Source organism: Sminthopsis crassicaudata, chromosome 2 (genome assembly GCF_048593235.1).
Source record: "Sminthopsis crassicaudata isolate SCR6 chromosome 2, ASM4859323v1, whole genome shotgun sequence".
Taxonomy (NCBI): Eukaryota; Metazoa; Chordata; class Mammalia; order Dasyuromorphia; family Dasyuridae; genus Sminthopsis; species Sminthopsis crassicaudata.
The window spans coordinates 483,233,473-483,254,181 of record NC_133618.1 but is presented as its reverse complement, the minus strand read 5'-3'; the positions used below and the strand labels follow the sequence as shown (position 1 = coordinate 483,254,181).

Here is a 20,709-nt window from a genome sequence, read left to right as displayed (position 1 = left end):
ACTATTTTTCAAGAAGCTATAGAGGAAGAGGAATCAGACTTTGGCCAGAGTAGAATTATGAGTAATGTGTGAAATTCAGAAAGATAAATTTTGGCTTAACAGAAAAGGAAACTCTTAACAATTACAGATCTCAGAATATAAAACAGAATCCCTCAGAAAGGTCTTCAAGCAGAGTTTGGTCATTTCCTATACTTGTCGATGATGATGAAGAGGTATTTCCTTATTATATTATTCTATGAGAAATGACCAACAGGATGATTTCAGAGAGGTCTGGAGAGACTTAAATGAACTGATACTAAGTGAAATGAGCAGAATCAGGAGATCGTTGTACACAGCAACAAGACTATACAATGATCAATTCAGATGGACGTGGCTCTCTTCAAAAATGAGATGATTCAAACCAGTTCTAATTTTTCAGTGATGAAGAGAGCCATCTACACTCAGAGAGGACTGTGGGAACTGAGTGTGGAACACAACACAGCATTTTCACTCTTTTTGTTGATATTTGTTTCCATTTTTTTTTCAGGTTTGTTTTTTTTCTTGATCCAATTTTTCTTGCAAAGCAAGACAACTGTATAGAGTTGTATACATATATTGGATTTAACATACATATTAACATATTTAACATGTATTGGACTACCTGCCATCTAGGGGAGGGGGTGCGGGGAAGGAGGGAAAAATTTGAAACAGAAAAGTTTTGTAAGAGTCAACTGTTATGGACCAGAACTCTGAACTTGAAACAAAAGATTCTTACAAGGTACTAAGTCAGTGGAATTGATAGAGACAATAGTTATCTAATTTAGCATGGTTCAGTATGATTGATTTTATCCTACAAGGAGATGTTATGGGCCAGTCCTTGAAATAAGGCACTAAGTGGAATTGAGGAGACACTGGTTAAATCTAGCTTAGCATTGATTTAATCCTACAACAAATAATGGTTTCCTAATGATATAATGGTTGGTTTGTATTCAGCGTGTAGGCGCATTTAGGGTTATAAACTAGAAGCCTCAGTCAGGGAGATTTAGAGATTCAGAGACAAAGGACAGAGGGTGGAGGCTGAGGGTTGGAGCACAAGCCCTTGGGCTCAGACAGTCTCACACCACCATGTGGCAGGCTCCCCTCCTTCACTTCTCCACTGAAACCAAGACCTGGGAAGGCCTCCAGAAAACTAGCAGAGCCCCAAGTGAAGGAGATAGGACTTTGAAAGAGATAATAAAGGATTTGGACTTTAACCCCTGGCTGTATTTTGTGGTGATTACTGAACTGAAACAAAGGCTGCTCCCAGAGACCCCAAGAAAATCTCAACAGAGAACATTACATTTTAGAGAGAACATTCTACTCTGGCCAATGTTGAAAAATTACCCATGCATATGTTTTGTAAATAAAAAGCTTAAAAAAAAGAGGTATTTCTTGGCTAGCAATGGATTGGACTGGATTCCTTTTGAGGTGCCTTCTAATGCTATGATTTTTACCTTAGCAACCTGGCTAGGAAATCAGAAATATGTTGGTACTCTTGGACTCCTGTTGTGGTCTCTCTCCATGCAATTCCAATCTTATAAGTCTGTTTCCACTTAGCTCTCTTGGAAATTTTCCACCCAGGCCTCTTCCTCTAGCCCTGAAATTAAAATTACCCTCTAGTACAATGAGCCCAGCCTACCTCATGAACAGACCTTTACTTGTGATGTAATCTCCCAGTGCTTTACTTACAGGGTCCCATGGGAAATGGAGTCTTAGGGCTGTTTCCCAATGAGTAATCACTTTCTATGCTCTTGTATCATGGGAAATGTAGTCCTACAGGATATGCAGATCATTCCTTCAGATGTGCTTTGAATAGACATCTTTGACTTGAATGGATAAATGTATCAGCTTGTGTGAATTTTGTGTCCTTGGAAGTCTGAAAAAAAGATAATGGTAGCTTACATACATAGGACTTTACAATTTTTCCTATTTGTCTCAGAGAAGGTAGCAATTTATTTAAGGACATGTAGCAATCAACAAAACTGAGACTAGAATTCAAGTGTTCTGATTACCTTGAAAAGTGAAACATTGGAAGGAATGGCCCATTCTCTAGAAGAAAAAACCCAGCAGCCTTCATATATAGACATGCTCCCCTCTCCCCTCTACATTTAAGCTATCTGAGAATTGCACGGTCATCACAATCCCAGAAGTAGCTCTCTGGAACTGAGTCATAAGCATTTTCTTCCCTGTACCGAGTCACGCCTAAGACTATCCTTCAGGACTGCTTCCACTTTTGAATGCTGTGGAAAATCCAATTTCTTTGTCACTGCGGTTGAGGAAAACCCTGATTTTCTTGTGCCAGAATTATAGCCTGGCAATCAGTAATATGTTTTTAAAAGTGCTGGGCTAAAAGTTATCAAACTGTGCATACCCTTTGATCCAGCATTGCTGCTACTGGGCTTATATCCCAAAGAAATACTGAAGAGCGGAAAGGGACCTGTATGTGCCAAAATGTTTGTGGCAGGAAACTGGAAGATGAATGGATGTCCATCAATTGGAGAATGGTTGGGTAAATTATGGTATATGAAGGTTATGGAATGTTATTGCTCTGTAAGAAATGACCAGCAGGACGAATACAGAGAGGCTTGGAGAGACTTAAACCAACTGATGCTGAGTGAAATGAACAGAACCAGAAGATCGCTGTACACTTCAACAACAATACTGTATGAAGATGTATTCTGATGGAAGTGGATACCTTCAACATAAAGAAGATCCAACTCACTTCCAGTTGATCAATGATGGACAGAAACAGCTACACCCAGAGAAGGAACACTGGGAAGTGAATGTAAATTGTTAGCACTACTGTCTATCTACCCAGGTTACTTATACCTTCGGAATCTAATACTTAATGTGCAACAAGAAAATGGGATTTACACACATATATTGTATCTAGGTTATACTGTAACATATATAAAATGTATGGGATTGCCTGTCATCGGGGGGAGGGAGTGGAGGGAGGGGGGGGATAATTTGGAAAAATGAATACAAGGGATAATATTATAAAAAAGAAAAATTACTCATGCATATATACTGTGGGAAAAAAATTCTAATTAAAAAAAAAAGTGCTGAGCTTCAAGTCATGAAAGCTGACTTCAAATCTTGGCTCTAACACTTAAGAGCTGGGTGAGAATGGACAAACTACTTTACCCCTCTAAGCCGCAATTTCTTCATCTCTAAAACAGTAGTACCCCCTCTCACTTGAGGGAGATGTAAGGAAAGAATTTTACCAATCTCTAAAGCCATCTGGAAATCTAATATTATTATCAATTTCAGTGTAGTGGACCTAGCATCAGGAAGCCCTGGGTTTGAATACAAATTCTGGCCCTAAGGCAAGTCATTGGACCTTTCTGAATCCCAATTATCTTTTCTATATAGTATTGTTTCTATATTATTCTATAGAATTATAATACCAACTTCATAGCCTTTTTGTGAGAAACAAATAACATATATACAAAGTGCTTTGCAAACCTTAAAATACCACAGAACTATGAGCTATATGGTATTTCACTTGTCTGGAAAGGAAGAACTTGACTAGATGATCTCTCAATCTCTTACAGTTTTGTTATTCCTCCACTCCAACCCCCATAGCATGTTAAAGTTGGAAGGGACCTTAGAGATCCCCTAATCCAGCCCTTTCAATTTACAGATGAGGGAACTTTAAAAAAATCAGTCTAATGAGTTTTTATCATCCCAATGATGATAAATAAAGTACCAAGGGCAATGGGGAATTTAAAATTACACTGGAACTTGAAGATGGATCATTTTGGAAGAATACCTTTTGAACAATTAATCAGAATAGTTTATATGGATATTGTAGAGTCAACTCAGAAACACTTAGGAAGTTATCTACTGTAACCTAGATAAAGCTTCTAATTAACTTCTCCATTCAGGGTCCTTAGCAAAGCCAAAACAAGATTCAATCAGGGAGAATTGTGTTACTATATTTCTGACAGTATTTTTATAGGCTTTGAAGCTGTGGTATTTAAATGATCTATTTCAATTCTCCAAAATATAGAAAAGAGGCTCTTAGAAATGACTCTCAGAAGTGACTTTCTCAAATTCACACAGGTAACTAATGAGATTCCTGAATATGAATCCAATTCTTCTAATATCTTCTAATATCAAATATAAGATATTCTGTTTTGTGCTGTCTTGCTTTATTTTCTTTATCATTCCTCATTACCCACAGCTCTTTCGCCCTTGATTCAGGCAGATAAAATGCTATTTAACGTAGTACAGAAAACAATCACCGCCCTTATCCTTGATTCCAGACATTACAGGCCGGTGGGACTGGTCAGGACTTGACAGGGTTAGACAGATAAAGGAAGTTGTGGTTCTGAAACTGTTAAGGACATGATGCAAAATAGAGGGAGTTTCTAAGGTAGGGTTTTTTCCTGGTTCTCTTCAGTGAGGAAAGATTGAGGGTCATATAAAGAGAAATGCTGACCAGTTTTGGGCAAACAACCTTCTATGGAAAAAAAAAATTCCTGCCTTTCTGATGATCTGGTTTCTTTGCATTTGGGCTTTTTCTTAGTAAGGAATTGCTTGATAATTAGTGACTAAGAATCATTGGTACATGAAGGTCGCAATGCTCTATAAATACAAGGAATAGTCAGACAGCATATGATATAAACAGGAATCAGCAATGTAGAAACCTCTTCTGATTAATGAGTTAAACAACAGGTTCTCTAATCAAGATAAGCAAAATAAGCAGACAAGAAATAACTTGCTCTATCAATCAGCCACTATAGAATTAATCATCTGACTGCACTCTGTATAATCTTGTTATACGTCTTGATGGACCAAGACTATGGACATCAAGGGAAAGCCCCCAGTGGAGCAGGAAGTAGACAGCTTTGTGAAGCCAAGAGAACGCTTCTTTGTACTATGACTCCAGAATTCTTCCTTCTAAACTGAGGAATGAGGTGCAAAATATACCCCTTTGAGATTGAAAAAGACCCCATAAAGTTTCTATGGAAGACCTAGATCTTGGCCAGGGATTTGGGTAATCCCATTCTGATATCACAGTTTCCCCTACCTAGTATTTCCAAATGCACAGTCAAGCTTAAAGGTGCGCACATTGGAACTCTGTTACCCTACAACATATACTACATTTTTTTTCTCTCTCTACTTTTATGACTTTTTCTTGTATTGTCAAAGTAATAGTCTTGAGTTTGTACTCTGGCCCCTTTCAGAGACCACTTCTAGCGACATAGGTATAGTGATTGGGTGTCTTGAACCACTTGCTGAAGAAGGTCATAAGTGGGCAGAGGCTTCTGGTTAGTCTCTTGATGTCCATCACAGAAGGAGAGAGGAATGGGTAATGGTAGTGGGGAGAAGAGAAAAGGGTAGGGAAACTGTGCTAAGAAAATTGAACCCTGAGACAGGAGAAGCTATCCACTCATTTGGCTTAAAGGAGAAATAATTCCTTCTGCTGGCAGTCTCTCTCACTCTCTGCTAGAGACTAAGAATCAGGCATTCTCTTCCTTGGACTTCCATTCATGAAGGGGACAGGGAAATCTTAGTTACTTCCTCTTTCTGACCTGCCAAACCTGGTAGCAATGGCAAAAGACCACTTATGACAATCACTACATACGCTGATGTCTCCTCATACTGGCTTTCACTTGGCATTTATTTTGTGCTTTTTGGACTTCAGCATGCCAGTATAAATAGCTAGGTAGTACCCATTAATACAATGCTTAGTCTGGAGTCAGGAAGATCTATGTTCAAATCTAATTTTAAACACTTACTAGCAGTGTGATTCTGGGGGAATCTCTTCGCCTTGGCTTCTCAATTTTCTTATCTGTATAACAAGGAAATGGCAAAACACTCCAGTATCTTTGCCCAAGAATACCCCAAATGGGGTCACGGAAGTGAATGTTGGACATTGTTAAACACAACAACTATATCAGGAACATTATCATTGTGAAACCTCATCATTCTGCAAGATTCAATCAGCCTTGGTAACTGCACTTCATCAGTACCATCTGCCCTTCTAATTGGAGGGTGGAATCATAAATTCCTCAACCTCTATTTAAGGAGGGAGGATAAGAAAGGGCATTTCTCCATTTCCCATCCAGCTTACTTATGTTAGACTTGTTTGACTTCACCATATCCCAGTACTGGATACCTTTCTTTTTCCTTCTTCCCCACCTTTTCTCTATGTGTGTTGTGTGTGTGTGTGTGATCTTTCCCCAACAGACTGTAAAGTCCTTGAGGGGAAGAACTGTTTCTTTTTGTATTTTTCTCCTAATGTTTAGGATAGTATCTGTCTCATAGGAAACTTAATAAATATTTATTTTTTAAAATTTATTTATTATATATATATATATATATATATACATATATATATATACATATATATATATATACATATATATATACATATATATATATGTATATATATATATATGTATATATATATATATATATATATATATATATATATATTGGTTTATGAATCATGTTAGGAGAGAAAAATCAGAGCAAAAAGGAAAAACCACAGGAGAGAAAAAACAACCACCACCAAAAAGTGAATATAGCATGTGTTGATTTACATTCAATCTCCATAGTTCTTTTTCTGGATGCAAATGGCATTTTCTGACCAAAGTCTGTAATATTCTCTCTAAAATGTAATGTTCTCTGTTGAGGTTTTCTTGGGGTCTCTGGAAGCAGCCTTTGTTTCAGTTCAGTAATCACCACAAATACAGCCAGGGGTTAAAGTCCAAATCCTCCCTAGACAACAAGATCTCTCTCTTTGTATGGACATTTTGATTGAAAGCTGCTTGCTAGGGGGAAGAGGAATAAAGGAAAGTCCGGAGGACACTCCAGCATGGGGCAAGGGATGAGGAAAGGGAGCTCGGAGACAGGAGAAACCGAAACAAAAACAGAAGGTGGAGGATGGAATGCTGGAAGAGGGACCAATAGGAGGGAGGGGCTTCCTCACACACCAGAGCTGGGGAGCTTACATGTTCCCACGGGAAGCCCCTCAAGTTTCGCAGTCAGTGAAAGATAATAGCTGAACAAGTTATGATACTGCAAAAAGTTTTTACTCTAAAAGCTATTCAATGACATTTCAAACACTGAAAACAGCAATTCTACCTCCCTAAATCTTCTCTTTTTAAAGTTAGATTTCCAGTTCTTTCAACTGATCCTGCTTTTTGCTTCTTGTTTAGCAGTACTTGGTCAGCATGGTTTCTAAAATGTGACACCCAGATTTAAATCCAAGATTGTGATGGAATTTGATTGTGATATAAAAAATGATGAGCAGGATATTCTTAGAAAAAACTTATACTTACATGAACTGATGCAGAGTGAAATGAGCAGAACCAGGAGAACACTGGTAATGATGATAGTGGGGGCTGGGCCCAGATATTCAAAGGGTGCCTTTGACCAGGATTTGTGAATCAAGGTCAGCCATGGGTGGGGCAATTAGAAAGGAATCTTAAAGGGACCTCAACCCCCATCAATAAGATCAGCAGTACAGTGATCCAAGAGAGTTCTGAAAAACACTATAGAAAAACTGCTAGCCACCTCTAGAGAAAGAATTGAAGTCTGAATGAGATTAATGTATACTTTTTTTTCATGGATTTTTTTGGCGGGGGGATGATCAGTGATTTTTTTATGACTAATGTGGAAATCCATTTTGCAAAACTTTGTAGGTATAACCTATAGCAAATTGCCTTGTTAGGGGCCAGGGGATAGTAAAGAAGGAGAGAATTTGGAACTCAAAATGTTTAGAAAGAAAATATTTTTTAAAATTTTACTTGTAATTAGACAAAAATAATGGTTGTTGATTTGAATTTGCCCATATACTGTGGGCAACATTTAAGCGAGGGTTCTTATTCTTAGTGTCCTGTATTTTTAAAACAACAATTTGATTTTATTTCAATATAAAAAGCTTCCTTAATTACCCTATGTATGTTATGCATTTAACAATATTGTTTTCAGAAGAGTCCATGGGATTTATAAGACTGTCAAAGGGATTTAAGATGAGCCAAAAAGTAAAAAAGATCCGGCCTTAAAGTAAGATATAACTATTGAATTGAGAGATGCCTGAATAATCAGCTTTTTGCCCTCAGTCAACATGGCCGCCCAGGATGGGCTCTTGCAGGAAACGCATCCTCCTTTTCCCTTCCCTCCTTATCACCCCTCCTTTCGCAGGGCTTTCCCTTTGCCCTCTTTTGACAAGCTTGTGTCACGTGACTGGAACCCGCCCCCGCCGCGTCCGGCGTACGGCGCGCCGTGATGACCGCTGCGCACGCGCGGTGGCGCCGCCCCGGCTGGTGGCAGCGGCGGCGAAGGGGGGGGGGCGCGGCCCTGCCTTCCCACAGTTGCCGTCCCGCGGCCCACAGAGCGGGATGGTTTAGCAGAGCTTGTGGTCCGCGGGGGCCCGGAGCGGCCGGGGAGGGCTCCGGGGGCCGCTACCGCCGGTCGGATCTCTGGATCGGGCCCCGGAGGCCGGGCCGGCCCTGGCCCTGGAGGAGAAGAAGCCATGGCGGGGCGCTCGGGCCAGGCCGTGCTGGACGAGTTCACGGCCCCCGGGGAGAAGACGGCGTTGTTGCAGGAGAGCCGGGGCCGCATCGAGGGCCTCTTTGGGGTGTCCCTCACGGTGCTGGGTCCGCCCGACGCCCCCACGCCGCTGCCCGCGCCCGGTCGCATCTGGCTGCAGCTCAGCGGGGCCAAGGAGGCCGTCCGCAGCGCCAAGGTAAGTCATCTCCTAGCCCCCCCAACCACACACACATCCTGTCCTATCCAAGCGCGTCCTGACCCCGGTGCGCGGATGTGCACCTATGCGCCCGCCGCTCCTGCCTGCTTCTCGGGTCCGCCCGGGGCGGGGACCGGGACTCCAGACCCCCGGACCCTCTTCCCTTCCAGCTGACACCAAGTAGGCGCTTGCTAAATGGTTTCCACCTGTTGAAATCCTACCCGTTCGTTGCCACCTCCGCCAGGAAATATTTCCCCATGTTCCTCCTCCAGGAACCGCGGCAATGTGCGAGTCCTTTACCTCCAGGACCTTCCCTTGTTGTCAGACTATCACGCACTTATTGTCGCCTAACTTAGCGGCTCTCCCGCCGCCCTACTTTGAAGCAGAGCCCTGAGAATTCCACCCTCCTCCTCATCTCTGGACTTCAGCAGCTGAATCACAAGCACCCTAAAACCCCACTGACTCCGAAATGGAGGGGCTGCCGTGGGAACATGTAAGCTCCCCAGCTCTGGTGTGTGAGGAAGCCCTTCCCTCTATTGGTCCCTCTTCCAGCATTCCATCCTCCTCCACCTTCTGTTTTTGTTTCGGTTTCTCCTGTCTCCACGCTCCCTTTCCTCATCCCTTGCCCCATGCTGGAGCGTCCTCTGGACTTTCCTTTATTCCACTTCACGCTAGCGAGCAGCTTTCAATCAAAATGTCCATACAAAGAGAGAGATCTTGCTGGTATTCACCTTTTCTAAGACTGTCCCTCAGCACTCCCATCTTCACACCAGTCCAGCATTTTCAACTTCCCAAAGCTTAGCTTGCCGGCTCCACTCGGCCGAGTCCGGCTGCATCACTTCCTTCTCCCTCGTTTCTGTCAGCTGGGGAGAAGTCCTGGTTGTGTTTGACTTTTCTCTTCATCCCCTGTGCCCAACATTTTTTTTTTTTTTTTTTTTTTTTGGTTCTGTGAAGACTCCATCTGTAAAGGGCTGAAACTCTAGATAGGTGCACTTGAATCAGTCGGCGGAGCACTTAAGGTTAATTACTATTGGACAATGACGCCATTGGCATATGTTTGGAATTGCTCTTCCCCCTGAGCTGGCTCCTTGTTTGGGGTAAGAGAATTGTGGGTAAGGATTAGGGGGTGGGGCTGACTTAGAGCAGGCCGAGGAGGAGAGAAGTTGGCAGTGAGCCCCGTGCTGGTTTGTCCCTCTCCTTCACTTCTCCCCTAAAGGTCCAGGACTTGTACTTCTGACTCCTGACTTGGCTGTTCCTGAGGCCTCCAGGGAGCTAGCCCGGCCTTCACTTACATCTTAAGTAGCGTATTTAAATCTGGGTGCCCCATTTTAGAAAACACGATGACCACCGCTAGACAAGGAGCAAAAAGCAGGATCAGTTGAAGGAACTGGAAATCTAACTTTAAAAAGAGAAGATTTAGGGAGGTAGAATTGCTGTTTTCAGTGTTTGAAATGTCATATGGAATAGTTTTTGGAGTAAAAACTTTTTGCTGAGAGGAAAATTTCAAATTGACACAAAAACAATTTCAGGTTCTTTGATAATGAAATGACTGCAAGTCAGCTGGAGGCTGGATGACCGCTTGTAGTGGTGTTGTAGAGAAAGCATTCCTATTCAGGACTAATGGATGACTTTAAGTTCCCTTCTGCCTTGGAGATGCTATGAAATATTTCTTGGATTGACTCGTCTTCCCAGGGCAATTTCCTTAAGTCCTCATTACTTTATCCATAAGTTACCACAAATGTTCTAGTTTCCTAATTTATCATAGCATTAACTCACCGTGTCTTAATGTTAAATTATTGCTTTTAAAACCTAACCCTTGGATGAGAAAAACTTTTTTTTTTTTTAAATAACTATTCCAGGCTCACACAAGAGTGAAAAACAAATTGATTAGTTGGGGGGGGGGGGGGAGGCGCACGCAGGGCACAGAATTGTAGGTTATTTGTGACAGATATGAAGGATTTTATTTATTAGACTTTCAAATTGAAGACAGGGAACATCTTTTTTCTTTCTTTCTTTATTTGTTTATTTATTATTTTTTTTTTATTCATTTTTCCAAATTATCCCCTCCCTCCCTCCACTCCCCCCCCCCCCCATGGCAGGCAATCCCATACATTTTACATGTGTTACAATATAGCCTAGATACAATACATGTGTGTAAATCTAATTTTCTTGTTGCACATTAAGTATTAGATTCCGAAGGTATAAGTAACCTGGGTAGATAGACAGTAGTGCTAATAATTTACATTCACTTCCCAGTGTTCCTTCTCTGGGTATAGTTATTTCTGTCCATCATTGATCAACTGGAAGTGAGTTGGATCTTCTTTATGTTGAAGATTTCCACTTCCATCAGAATACATCCTCATACAGTATTGTTGTTGAAGTGTACAGTGATCTTCTGGTTCTGCTCATTTCACTCAGCAACAGTTGATTTAAGTCTCTCCAAGCCTCTCTGTATTCCTCCTGCTGCTCATTTCTTACAGAGCAATAATATTCCATAACCTTCATATACCACAATTTACCCAACCATTCTCCAATTGATGGACATCCATTCAACTTCCAGTTTCTAGCTACAACAAAAAGAGCTGCCACAAACATTTTGGCACATACAGGTCCCTTTCCCTTCTTTAGTATTTCTTTGGGATATAATCCCAATAACAGCAATGCTGGGTCAAAGGGTATGCACAGTTTGACAACTTTTTGGGCATAGTTCCAAATTGCTCTCCAGAATGGCTGGATTCTTTCACAACTCCACCAACAATGTATCAGTGTCCCAGTTTTCCCACATCCCCTCCAACATTCATCATTATTTGTTCCTGTCATCTTAGCCAATCTGACAGGTGTGTAGTGGTATCTCAGAGTTGTCTTAATTTGCATTTCTCTGATCAGTAGTGATTTGGAACACTCTTTCATATGAGTGGAAATAGTTTCAATTTCATCATCTGAGAATTGTCTGGGAACATCTTTTTTCTAGAAATATTTAAAAATATATGTCTATTCTGTATCATAGCCAATTGAGAGATAGGGAAAGAAACAGTTTTGAGTGTCCCTATAACGCAATTCAATTCAAGAAGCCTTTATTAAGTGCCTGTCATATTCCTGACAGTGGTTTAGGTTTCAGGGCTACACAGGAGCTTAATATTTTGCTGAAGATGTGGGTAATAACATGTATAATAAGTATAAGTAAAACAAGTAAATGTGAATATATGCACAGTGATGGTGGGGCGTTGTTTTGTTGTTTGTCCTTCATGTTCATTCTGGAAGATGACCATGACATCAAGGAAGTGATGCCATGAGATACAGGTGAATTGGATTTGAGGAAGGGAGGGCGCTACAAAGTCACCAGCCTCCCTTTCTCCTCTGGAACCAGAAGAGGTGAATCAGGAATAGACTTGTGAAGGAGTTCTTAAGTGGAGCAAAGGGATCCAAGACGTGGTAGGGAATGGGGAAAGCATTCCTAGACAGGAGGCAAAGATACAAAGGCATGGAGGTGGGGAGTGGGGGGGGGGTGGCATGTTCAGGAAACTGCAAGGAGGCCAGTTTGTCAGGAAAGGGAAATGAGTTTGAAGAGACATTAGAACTGGATTGTAAAGGACTTTAAAAGCCAAAGGAATTGATATTTCATTTTACAGGAAAACTACTGAAGAAGATTCTTTACTGGGGGAGTAATGTGGTTAGAACTGTTAATCTAAGAATACCAACTTGGCAACTGGTTAGAGGATAGATTAGAAAAGGGAGTCTGAGGAGAGGGAGACTGATTAGGATGCTCTAGTAATAGACCGGGCAAAAGATAAAGCCATGAGCTAGGAAGATGAATAGAGAAAGGGACAGATTTAACAGATGGTGTGCAAATAGATTTGATAATATTTGATAACTATTTGGATGATAGAGGCAGTGAAGAATAGATAGTGAGATTTCCAACAGAAAAAAGTGAAGAGAGGGGGAAGAAGAGGAGGTCTAGAACAAAAGTTCTTTACCTTTTCTAGTTGTCATGGTCCCTTTGGCAGTCTGAGGAAGCCTGTAGACCACTTTTAAAAATAAATGTTTTCAAAAGAATAAAATGAGAAACATAAGCTAACAAAGAAAAACAAATATTTTAATGCAATTATCAATTTTTTAAAAGTTTACAAATCTTAACATTAAACCTCGTGTAAAAGGAAATTTAAAAAATTCTGTTTTAGACTTGTGGAGCTTAAAATGTCCATGGGATAGCCAAGTTGTATGTAACAGGCTGTTGGAGGTATGAGACTGATGCTCAGGAGAAAGATAAGGGATGGGTATGTCATTTTTGGAGTCATGGCACAGAGACAGCAATTGAGCCAATGATAATTGATAAGCTCACCAAAAGAGTGAAAAAATTCAATTAATTACTTTAATGCTATATTGTATTGATAGTGTAATTGAATCTTTATTTGCCTGATTATTTTTCTATGTCCTGGAGATGAGTTCAGAAATTTAGTTTTCCCTCTGAGTTTGTTTAAAGATTAATCAGTTAAAAGAAAAACTTAACTCTTACACTTATTGCCCTTGGGATACTTCCAGGACATCTGTTTGTTGTCTTTAAGCCACATAAGTTAAGTTGGTTATCATCTTCAAAAGGTAAAATCATCTATCTTTTCCTGTCTTTGGATGATTAGAGAAATTTTTATCTTTTCCAAGGAGACAGCAAAGTGGTACTTTTGATCCTTTAGCCCAGATTACAAGATGCAGCTGGACCCCATAAAAATCAGCATTCCTTAATTTTAATTTTATTTGGCACAAAAGAGTATAAAGGACATAACAGAGGGAGATCAGACATTTTAGAGGGGGGGCATACATAGTTTGTCAACTTTTTTCTTAAAGAGGTGTGGAGCCTGGAGCAGAACTTTGGAGTACTTACCCATAGAGTTAGGGTGGGTGTAATGTGTGTATTAATCTAGCAAAGGAGATTGAGAAAACAGACAAGGAGAACAAAGAGAATAATGTCTCAAAAAAAAAAAAAAAAAAAAAAAGGATATCAAGAAATGGGTATTAAGTTGTTGAATATTACAGATATATGGAAAGTTGGAGAAAGAAAGGACTATCAGTTTTGATGTTTAAGAAATTATTTGGTAATTTTGGAGACTGCACTTTAGATTGAATGAAGTCAGAAGCCAGAATATAAATAAGGGGTTGAAAAGTGAGAGAAGTCCTTGTAGGAACTTGAATATGAAGGAACAGAGAGAAATAACAAGATATCCAGAAGATGACAAGATCAAATGAGGACTTTTTAAAGATAATAAGGACCTGAATTTGCACATGGAGTGCTGGAAGAAGCTATTGGAATAAAGGAGATAAAGATTTGGAAGTGAGAGAATAATTTTAGCAACAGGCCATAAGAAGAAGGGAGATCTAGGATTACTGAAGAAATGTCATTTTTTCAGAGACAACTAGGTGGTACAGGGGGACTTGGAATCAGGAAAGCTGGAGTTCAAATTCTGGCTCTGATACGTATTAGCAGTATAATCCTATTCAGGTCCCAGTATGTCCGTTCATTCATTTTTAAATTGTGGGAAATAAATATAACCTACCTCCCAAGGATGTTGTGAGGATCAAGGGACATAACATTTGTGAAGCACATTGCAAAGCTTAAAAGATTTGTAAAATGTTAGCTATTTTGAGATTATATAGCTTAAGGACACCTCAGGATGTTCGAAAAGTCTCAGTGTAGTTTTTTCTTTTTAAAAAAATATTTTTAAGAAATGTATTGTTGGGGCAGCTAGGTGGCGCAGTGGATAGAGCCCCCAGCTCTGAAGTCAGGAGGATCTGAGTTCAAATTTGGCCTCAGACACTTAACACTTCCTAGCTGTGTGACCCTGGACAAGTCACTTAACCCCCGTCTCTGGAGTGGGGGGGGGGAGAATAATAGATAGGAGGTGGTACCTCAGAATTTTTTTTTATTATGCATTTCCCTAATTAATAGAGATTTAGAGCATTTTTTCATGTTTATAGATGGCTTTGGTAGCTTTTTCTGAAAATTGGCTTCTTTATTTCTCTTGATCATTTATTAGTTGGGGAATGGCACTTTTGTTTTTGTAAATTTCATTCACTTCCCTACATATTTGACAAATCTTTATCAGAGAAACTTTGCTATAAACATTTTTACTATTACTTCATTTTCTGTGTTATCTTTTAGCAAAATATCATTTCCCTGATTATTATCTTAATTAGGTCTATTTCTGCTTTTGCTTTATCTGAAATATAGTACATTCTGTTCTAACCTCTTATTTTAACTATGTGTATATGTGTGTTTGATTCAGCTCTGTCTCTTTCAAACAGTATATATTGTTGGATTCTTGTAAATGTTCTGTTGTCTCCAGAAACTGCTGATCGAACTCTGGGAGGAGATCTGCTGTCTCAACTCAATCTCTTGGCCAGATTCTTCTTCCTGTAGAGGAACCTAAAAGATTCTGATTTCTTATCTGTTCTTATCTATTTCTTATCTATTCTGCTATCTGTTTTATGGATGAGATCACCTCATTCACATTCATAGTTATGATTGTGTATTTCCTTACATTCTGTTTTCTTCTGTTTAATCTTTCTCTTTAGCTTTCTTAAACCCTGTCCACCCTCTAGAGTTTGTTTTGCTTCTGATCACTGCTTCACTTGATTAACCCTTCCTTTTTTCATGCCCCCTTTTTCTTATCCTTTTTCCCCCTCTTACTTCCATGTTGTATAAGATAGATTTCTATACCCAATTGAGTGTGTGTGTGTGTGTGTGTGTATATGTATATATATGTATGTATATATATATTCCAGTTCCAATGAAAGAAGGTTCAAGTGTTGCCTACCACCTTTTCTTCCACAGTAAAAGCCCTTAATTTTTTCTACTTTCCATCTCCATTCCTCCTTGTCCCTATTGTATCTTTATCATCACCTTTTTTTTTTTTTTTTTTTTTTTTTTGAGATTATTCCAACATAAGGGACTCAAACCCATGCCTACTGTCTGCGTATATACCTTCTAACTACCCCAATAGTGATAAAATCTTTAGGAGTTTCATGTATCATGTTCCTTAATAGAAATATAAAAAGTTTAACCTTGTTGAATCCCTTATGGTTTCTCATATGTGTTTAACTTTTTATGCTTTTCTTGAATCTTATGTTTGAAAATCAAATTTTCATTTCAGCTCTGTCTTTTTAGAAGGGATGCTTGAAATTCATTAAATAGATTTTCTTTCTCCCTGAAGGATCACACGAAGTTTTGCTGGGTATGTTGTTTTTGCTGTGATCTTAGTTCTTTTGCCTTCTGGACTAGCATATTGTAAGTCCCCTGTTCCTTTAACTTGGAAGCTATAAAATCTTGTGTGATTCAAATTGTAGCTCCCTGATATTTGACTTGTTTATTTCTGTCCACTTGAAATATTTTTTCCTTGACCTGAAAGCTCTGGAATTTGGATATGTTTCTAGGATTTTTGGTTTGAGAATCTCTGACCTTTTGTGCCTTTTTTTGGGGGGGAGGGTCTGTTTTGAGGTGACAGTATTTTTTTCTTTCTTTCTTTCTTTCTTTTTTTTTTTTTCCTGAGGCTGGGGTTAAGTGACTTGCCCAGGGTCACACAGCTAGGAAGTGTTAAGTGTCTGAGGGCAGATTTGAACTCAGGTCCTCCTGAATTCAGGGCTGGTGCTCTATCCATTGCGCCACCTAGCTGCCCCTTGACAGTATTTTTTTAAAATTTATTTTATTTGAAAAAATAGAACAAGGAAAAAGAAATACAAAACAAAATAAAACAAAACAAGAGAGCGCATTGTCATATGCCCAGCATAACATCAGGGAGAATTCAAAATATATAACAACAAATTACCAGATTAAAAAAGTATATATATTTAAAGAAGAAATTATGTTCATAAATGACTTCCTTGTAAATTCTTCTTTGGTTCTCTGCTATACGCCTTATTTACTTTATTCTTTTTTCCCTCTTTCATCCCCAACCCCCAAGCAGGCTACAATTAAGATGTGTGTGTGCACGCATGTGTGTATTCACATGTACATACTCACATTCATACCCACATATACACTCATCTCATTCCTCCTGACCCTTTATTTAAGTTCTGTTTCATAATTTGCCTTGTTGTTACTTAACTTCTCTCCTCCTCCCCTCTTCCTCCCCCCCCCCACCCACTCCGTCCAAGGATTCCTCTTTTGGCTTTTTTCTCATCCTTTGCTTCCCCATTCACCCATTCATATTTCTTTATAGATTTTGGAGGGTATTATACCCTTCATGATATATATGTAGTGTTGCCTTTTGAACCCATTCCTGATAAGAGTAGGTTTTCAGAACTATAAGCACTCCTACCTCCTCTAATACCTCTGTGTCTATTCTTCTTTTGTACTTCATTTATATAACATGAAGTTATATTTTTTTAACCTTATTTTTACCTTAACTCTGTCAATCTTTCTTTTGAGCTACCCTATTGTTGATGTGAATCTTAAACATATAGTACACACATTTTATATAAAAAATAATTTGTCCATGTTAAATTTTTTAAAATTGATCTTTTATATTGGCTCTTAATAAATGTTAAATTTTGTGTTAAGTTTGGGTTTGGTTGATAGAAAGTCCTGAAAATCTGCAAGTTCTTTGAAGGTCCTTTTTTTTTTTCTCATTCGATAATTTTGCAGGATACAATATTTTTGGTGGTAGGCCTAGTCCTTTTGACTGATATGATTCCAGGACCTGTGATCTTTTTTTGTAGCAAATTGTAGCTTCAGCATATTTGATTTTTTTTCTTTATTTCTTACAAAATTTTCCCTTTGATCTTAAGGGTTTCAAAATTTGGCAATAATCCTGTGCGTTTTCCCCAAAAGATCTCTTTGAGGTGGTGATTAGTGGATATTTTCTATTTCTACTTTCTCTTCATGTTCCATTACTCCAGGACAATTTTCTTGGGTTATTTCCTGCATTATTTTGATAAAAGTTTTTTTTTTGGCAGTCCAAATATTCATTAGATATATTATTTTTCTTATAAGGTATTTCACATTGTTTTGTTTTCTCATTCTTTATAACCTTCTTTTTTCTTGTTCTCTCAGAGCTTCACTGGCTTACCCTGGCCCAATTCTAATTTTCAAGGAATTTTCATGTGTGATACTGTATCTCCTTTTTTAGTTGGTTAACTATTTTTTATAATCTTGTTTTTCTTTGGTAGTTTTTATTTTTCTTTTCTATTTTTTGAGTCCTTTTCTTCAGTGAATTTTTGTATCTCTTTTACCATTAGGCCAATTCCATTTTTTTTCTTCCAGTATTTTGGTAACCTGTTTTACCAAACTATTAAATTATTTTTTCTTAATTTTCTTGCTTTCCCAGTTTTTCCTCCACCATTCTTATCTCTTTAACAATCCTAGGAATTCTTGTTGGGCTTCTGCACAATTAAGTTTTTTCTTTGAAACTTTATTTGTAGTTGTGTTCATTTTTATTGGTTTTTTTTGTTTGTTTGTTTTTTTCTGTGTTTGTGTCTTGATCTTCCCCGATACCATAGTAGTTTTTAATGGTCAAGTTTGTTTTTATTGTTGTTTGGTTATTTTCCAGCCTACTTGTTGATTTTGAACTTAATATTGAAGTTGACCTTTCCTCACCTCAGAATAGGTAGATAGTATTCCAAACTTCAGGCTTTTTGTTGCTACAGAGGTTGTTTTGAGGATCTGCAGATTTTCTGCATTTCCAAGGTATGGTCTGGGGAAAGATCTCCTAGTCTTTGCTATAGTCTTTAACCAAAAAATACCCCTATTCCCTTCTAGCTGCTAGTGCTAGCACTCCTCTCAGCCCTGGAACTGTTGCAAATGTTTATGTTCTTCTCTGCTTTAGAACTGAATAGGACCCTTGCTCCCCTGTGATCAAACAGAAGCACTTCTCTCCTTTCTGGAACTGTGACCTAACACTGCATATGAGCAATAGAGTTGTCAAACATTGCTGATTCTTGCACTTAATGCCACACAGGTTCCTCTGTGAGCACTCTCTGACCAGCTGTCCAACTGTCTTACCATCTCAGCCAAGAGTTCTTGAAGCTGCTGCTGCTGTCACATGCCCACCACTCATGTCATGAACCTCTACTGCCAACCTCCTACGTTTTCTTAGGCTGGAAAAATGTTTTATCCTGATGTTTTGTTGGCTCTATCACTTAAGAATTTGATTTGAGGTATTGTTTGGAGGGGAATCCTGGAAGAATTTGGGTGCCTCTACCCACCATGAATATGGTATTATTGTTATTGGTGAGAGAGAGAGAATGGAAAATGAAGAATTATATCAGGGGCTTTCAGGATGTAAAAAAAAGAGGGAACTCCAGGCAAATGGAACTTTTTCCCCAGTAAAATCTGAAATAAGGTCTTCTAAAAGAGTAAAAGGAGAGGTACCACATGGGACTTGACAGAAGAAAAGGAAGACAAAGGAGAATCACTTAGGAATGAGTAATATAATTGTCTTGTTGAAGTGAAGTCTGTCCTCAAGTCAGGAATCTGCTTATATAAAAGAGTACCTCTTAGAATTCTTCCATACCTTAAAGGCTTAGCCCAGGTGACACTTCCTACAGGAAACATTTCATAATTCTAGTTTCTAGTGTCCTTTCCTTCCTGAAAGGAAATAGTCTACACTTAAGTAGCTTACTTTTTGAGGAGGGATAATAATATATGTACATACACAAGTAAATACTAAACAGACAATAGGCAATGGGCTGTCATAGTTAGTGAGCTTATCAGCAATGACCTTATTAGGAGGTAATTCTTAGGTTGAACCTTGAAGACAGCTAGGAATTCTCAGAAGGAGATATGGGAAAGAAGCATATTATAGGAATGAGAATGAGGAGAAAGTTCATTATAGAAATGGAAGACATCTTGGGTAAAAAAAAAAAAACATTAAGCAGGGAGATGGATTGTCATATCATTTCCATCATATTGCTTGCATCTGTCCCTCTCTCCACTCTCATCAGCTCTCACCTGAAATATGTTAGTGTTGAGTTGTTGTAGCTGTGTGGACTCTGTGATCCCATTTGCATTTTCTTAACAAAGATATTGGAGATTTTTCTTAACAAAGATATGATATGCCATTCCTTCTCCAGCTCATTTTCTAGATGAGGAAACCGAGGCAAATAGGTTCAGTGACTTGCTCAGTATCACACAGCTTAGTAAGCGTCTGAAGCCACTTTTGAACTCAGGAACTTCCTGACTTCAAGCTTAGAACTCTTTTCACTTTATTACCAAGCCTCCCTGAAAAATTGTGATTGCCTCTGAATTGGTGTCCTTGTTTCCAGTCTCTTCCCCTCTTCAATCCATCCATCATACAGCTGCCAAAATAATCTATCTGAAGTAGTTATGGACATGTCTCTCTTTATTCAGTAAACCTCAGTGGGTCCCTGTTGCCTCTAAAATAAATGAAAGGTTTCTTAGCTTGGCATGGGCAGCTAGGTGCTACATTGCTTAGAGTGTTGGGCTCAGAATCAAGAATCTGGATCTTCTGGAGTTCAAACGTGGCCTCAAATACATACTGTGTGACTTTGAGCTAGTCATTTAACCCTGCTTGCCTCAGTTTCCTCATCTGTAAAATGAGTTGGAGAAGAAAATAGCAAAACAATTTTACTATCCTTGCCAAGAAAACCCCAAACAGGATTGTGAAGAATCATTCATAAGTAAAAGAAGTACTCTAGCTTGGCAGATAAAGCTCAACATGTTAATTCTAGCTTTCCTTTCCATATTTCACTTTCCACATTATTTTCACTTATTCTATATTCCAAACAAAATAAGTTCTCTGGTCTTCCTTTACTCCAATATTCTATTTTCTGCATTTTTATCTTTGTAAAATCTGTCCTCAAGTCAGCAATCTGCTTCCTTTCTTCACCTAGCATAGCAAATTGGACATAGTAGGCACTTGATAAATGTCTTTTGACTGAGAGGGATAGAAGATGAAAGAAAAAGATAAAACATGTTATAGCAATATAGATTCTGAGGTGCATATTTGAAGTAAAGGCATTTAGACCCCAAATCAAGA

General features: G+C 38.9%; 1 protein-coding gene and 1 long non-coding RNA gene across 4 annotated transcripts in view; one reads left to right on the top strand and one right to left on the bottom strand.

The window, feature by feature from the left end:
- LOC141557540 (uncharacterized) overlaps positions 1 to 9,257 on the bottom strand; it is a 95,372-nt gene extending 86,115 nt beyond the window's left edge. Inside the window, exons 1-2 of one of the 3 annotated variants that reach the window (XR_012486820.1) lie at positions 8,947 to 9,257; positions 1,708 to 1,894 (exon numbers count right to left, since the gene is read on the bottom strand). This is a non-coding gene — a long non-coding RNA (uncharacterized LOC141557540). Of the gene's footprint in view, positions 1 to 1,707; positions 1,895 to 7,316; positions 7,496 to 8,946 lie in introns of those variants that run through there. The other 2 variants (XR_012486821.1, XR_012486822.1) reach the window with 2 other exon arrangements.
- N4BP1 (NEDD4 binding protein 1) overlaps positions 8,266 to 20,709 on the top strand; it is a 51,464-nt gene continuing 39,020 nt past the window's right edge. Inside the window, 2 exon segments of the mRNA XM_074293328.1 lie at positions 8,266 to 8,322; positions 8,324 to 8,725. Of these exon segments, the coding sequence (XP_074149429.1) occupies positions 8,266 to 8,322; positions 8,324 to 8,725 (459 nt within the window).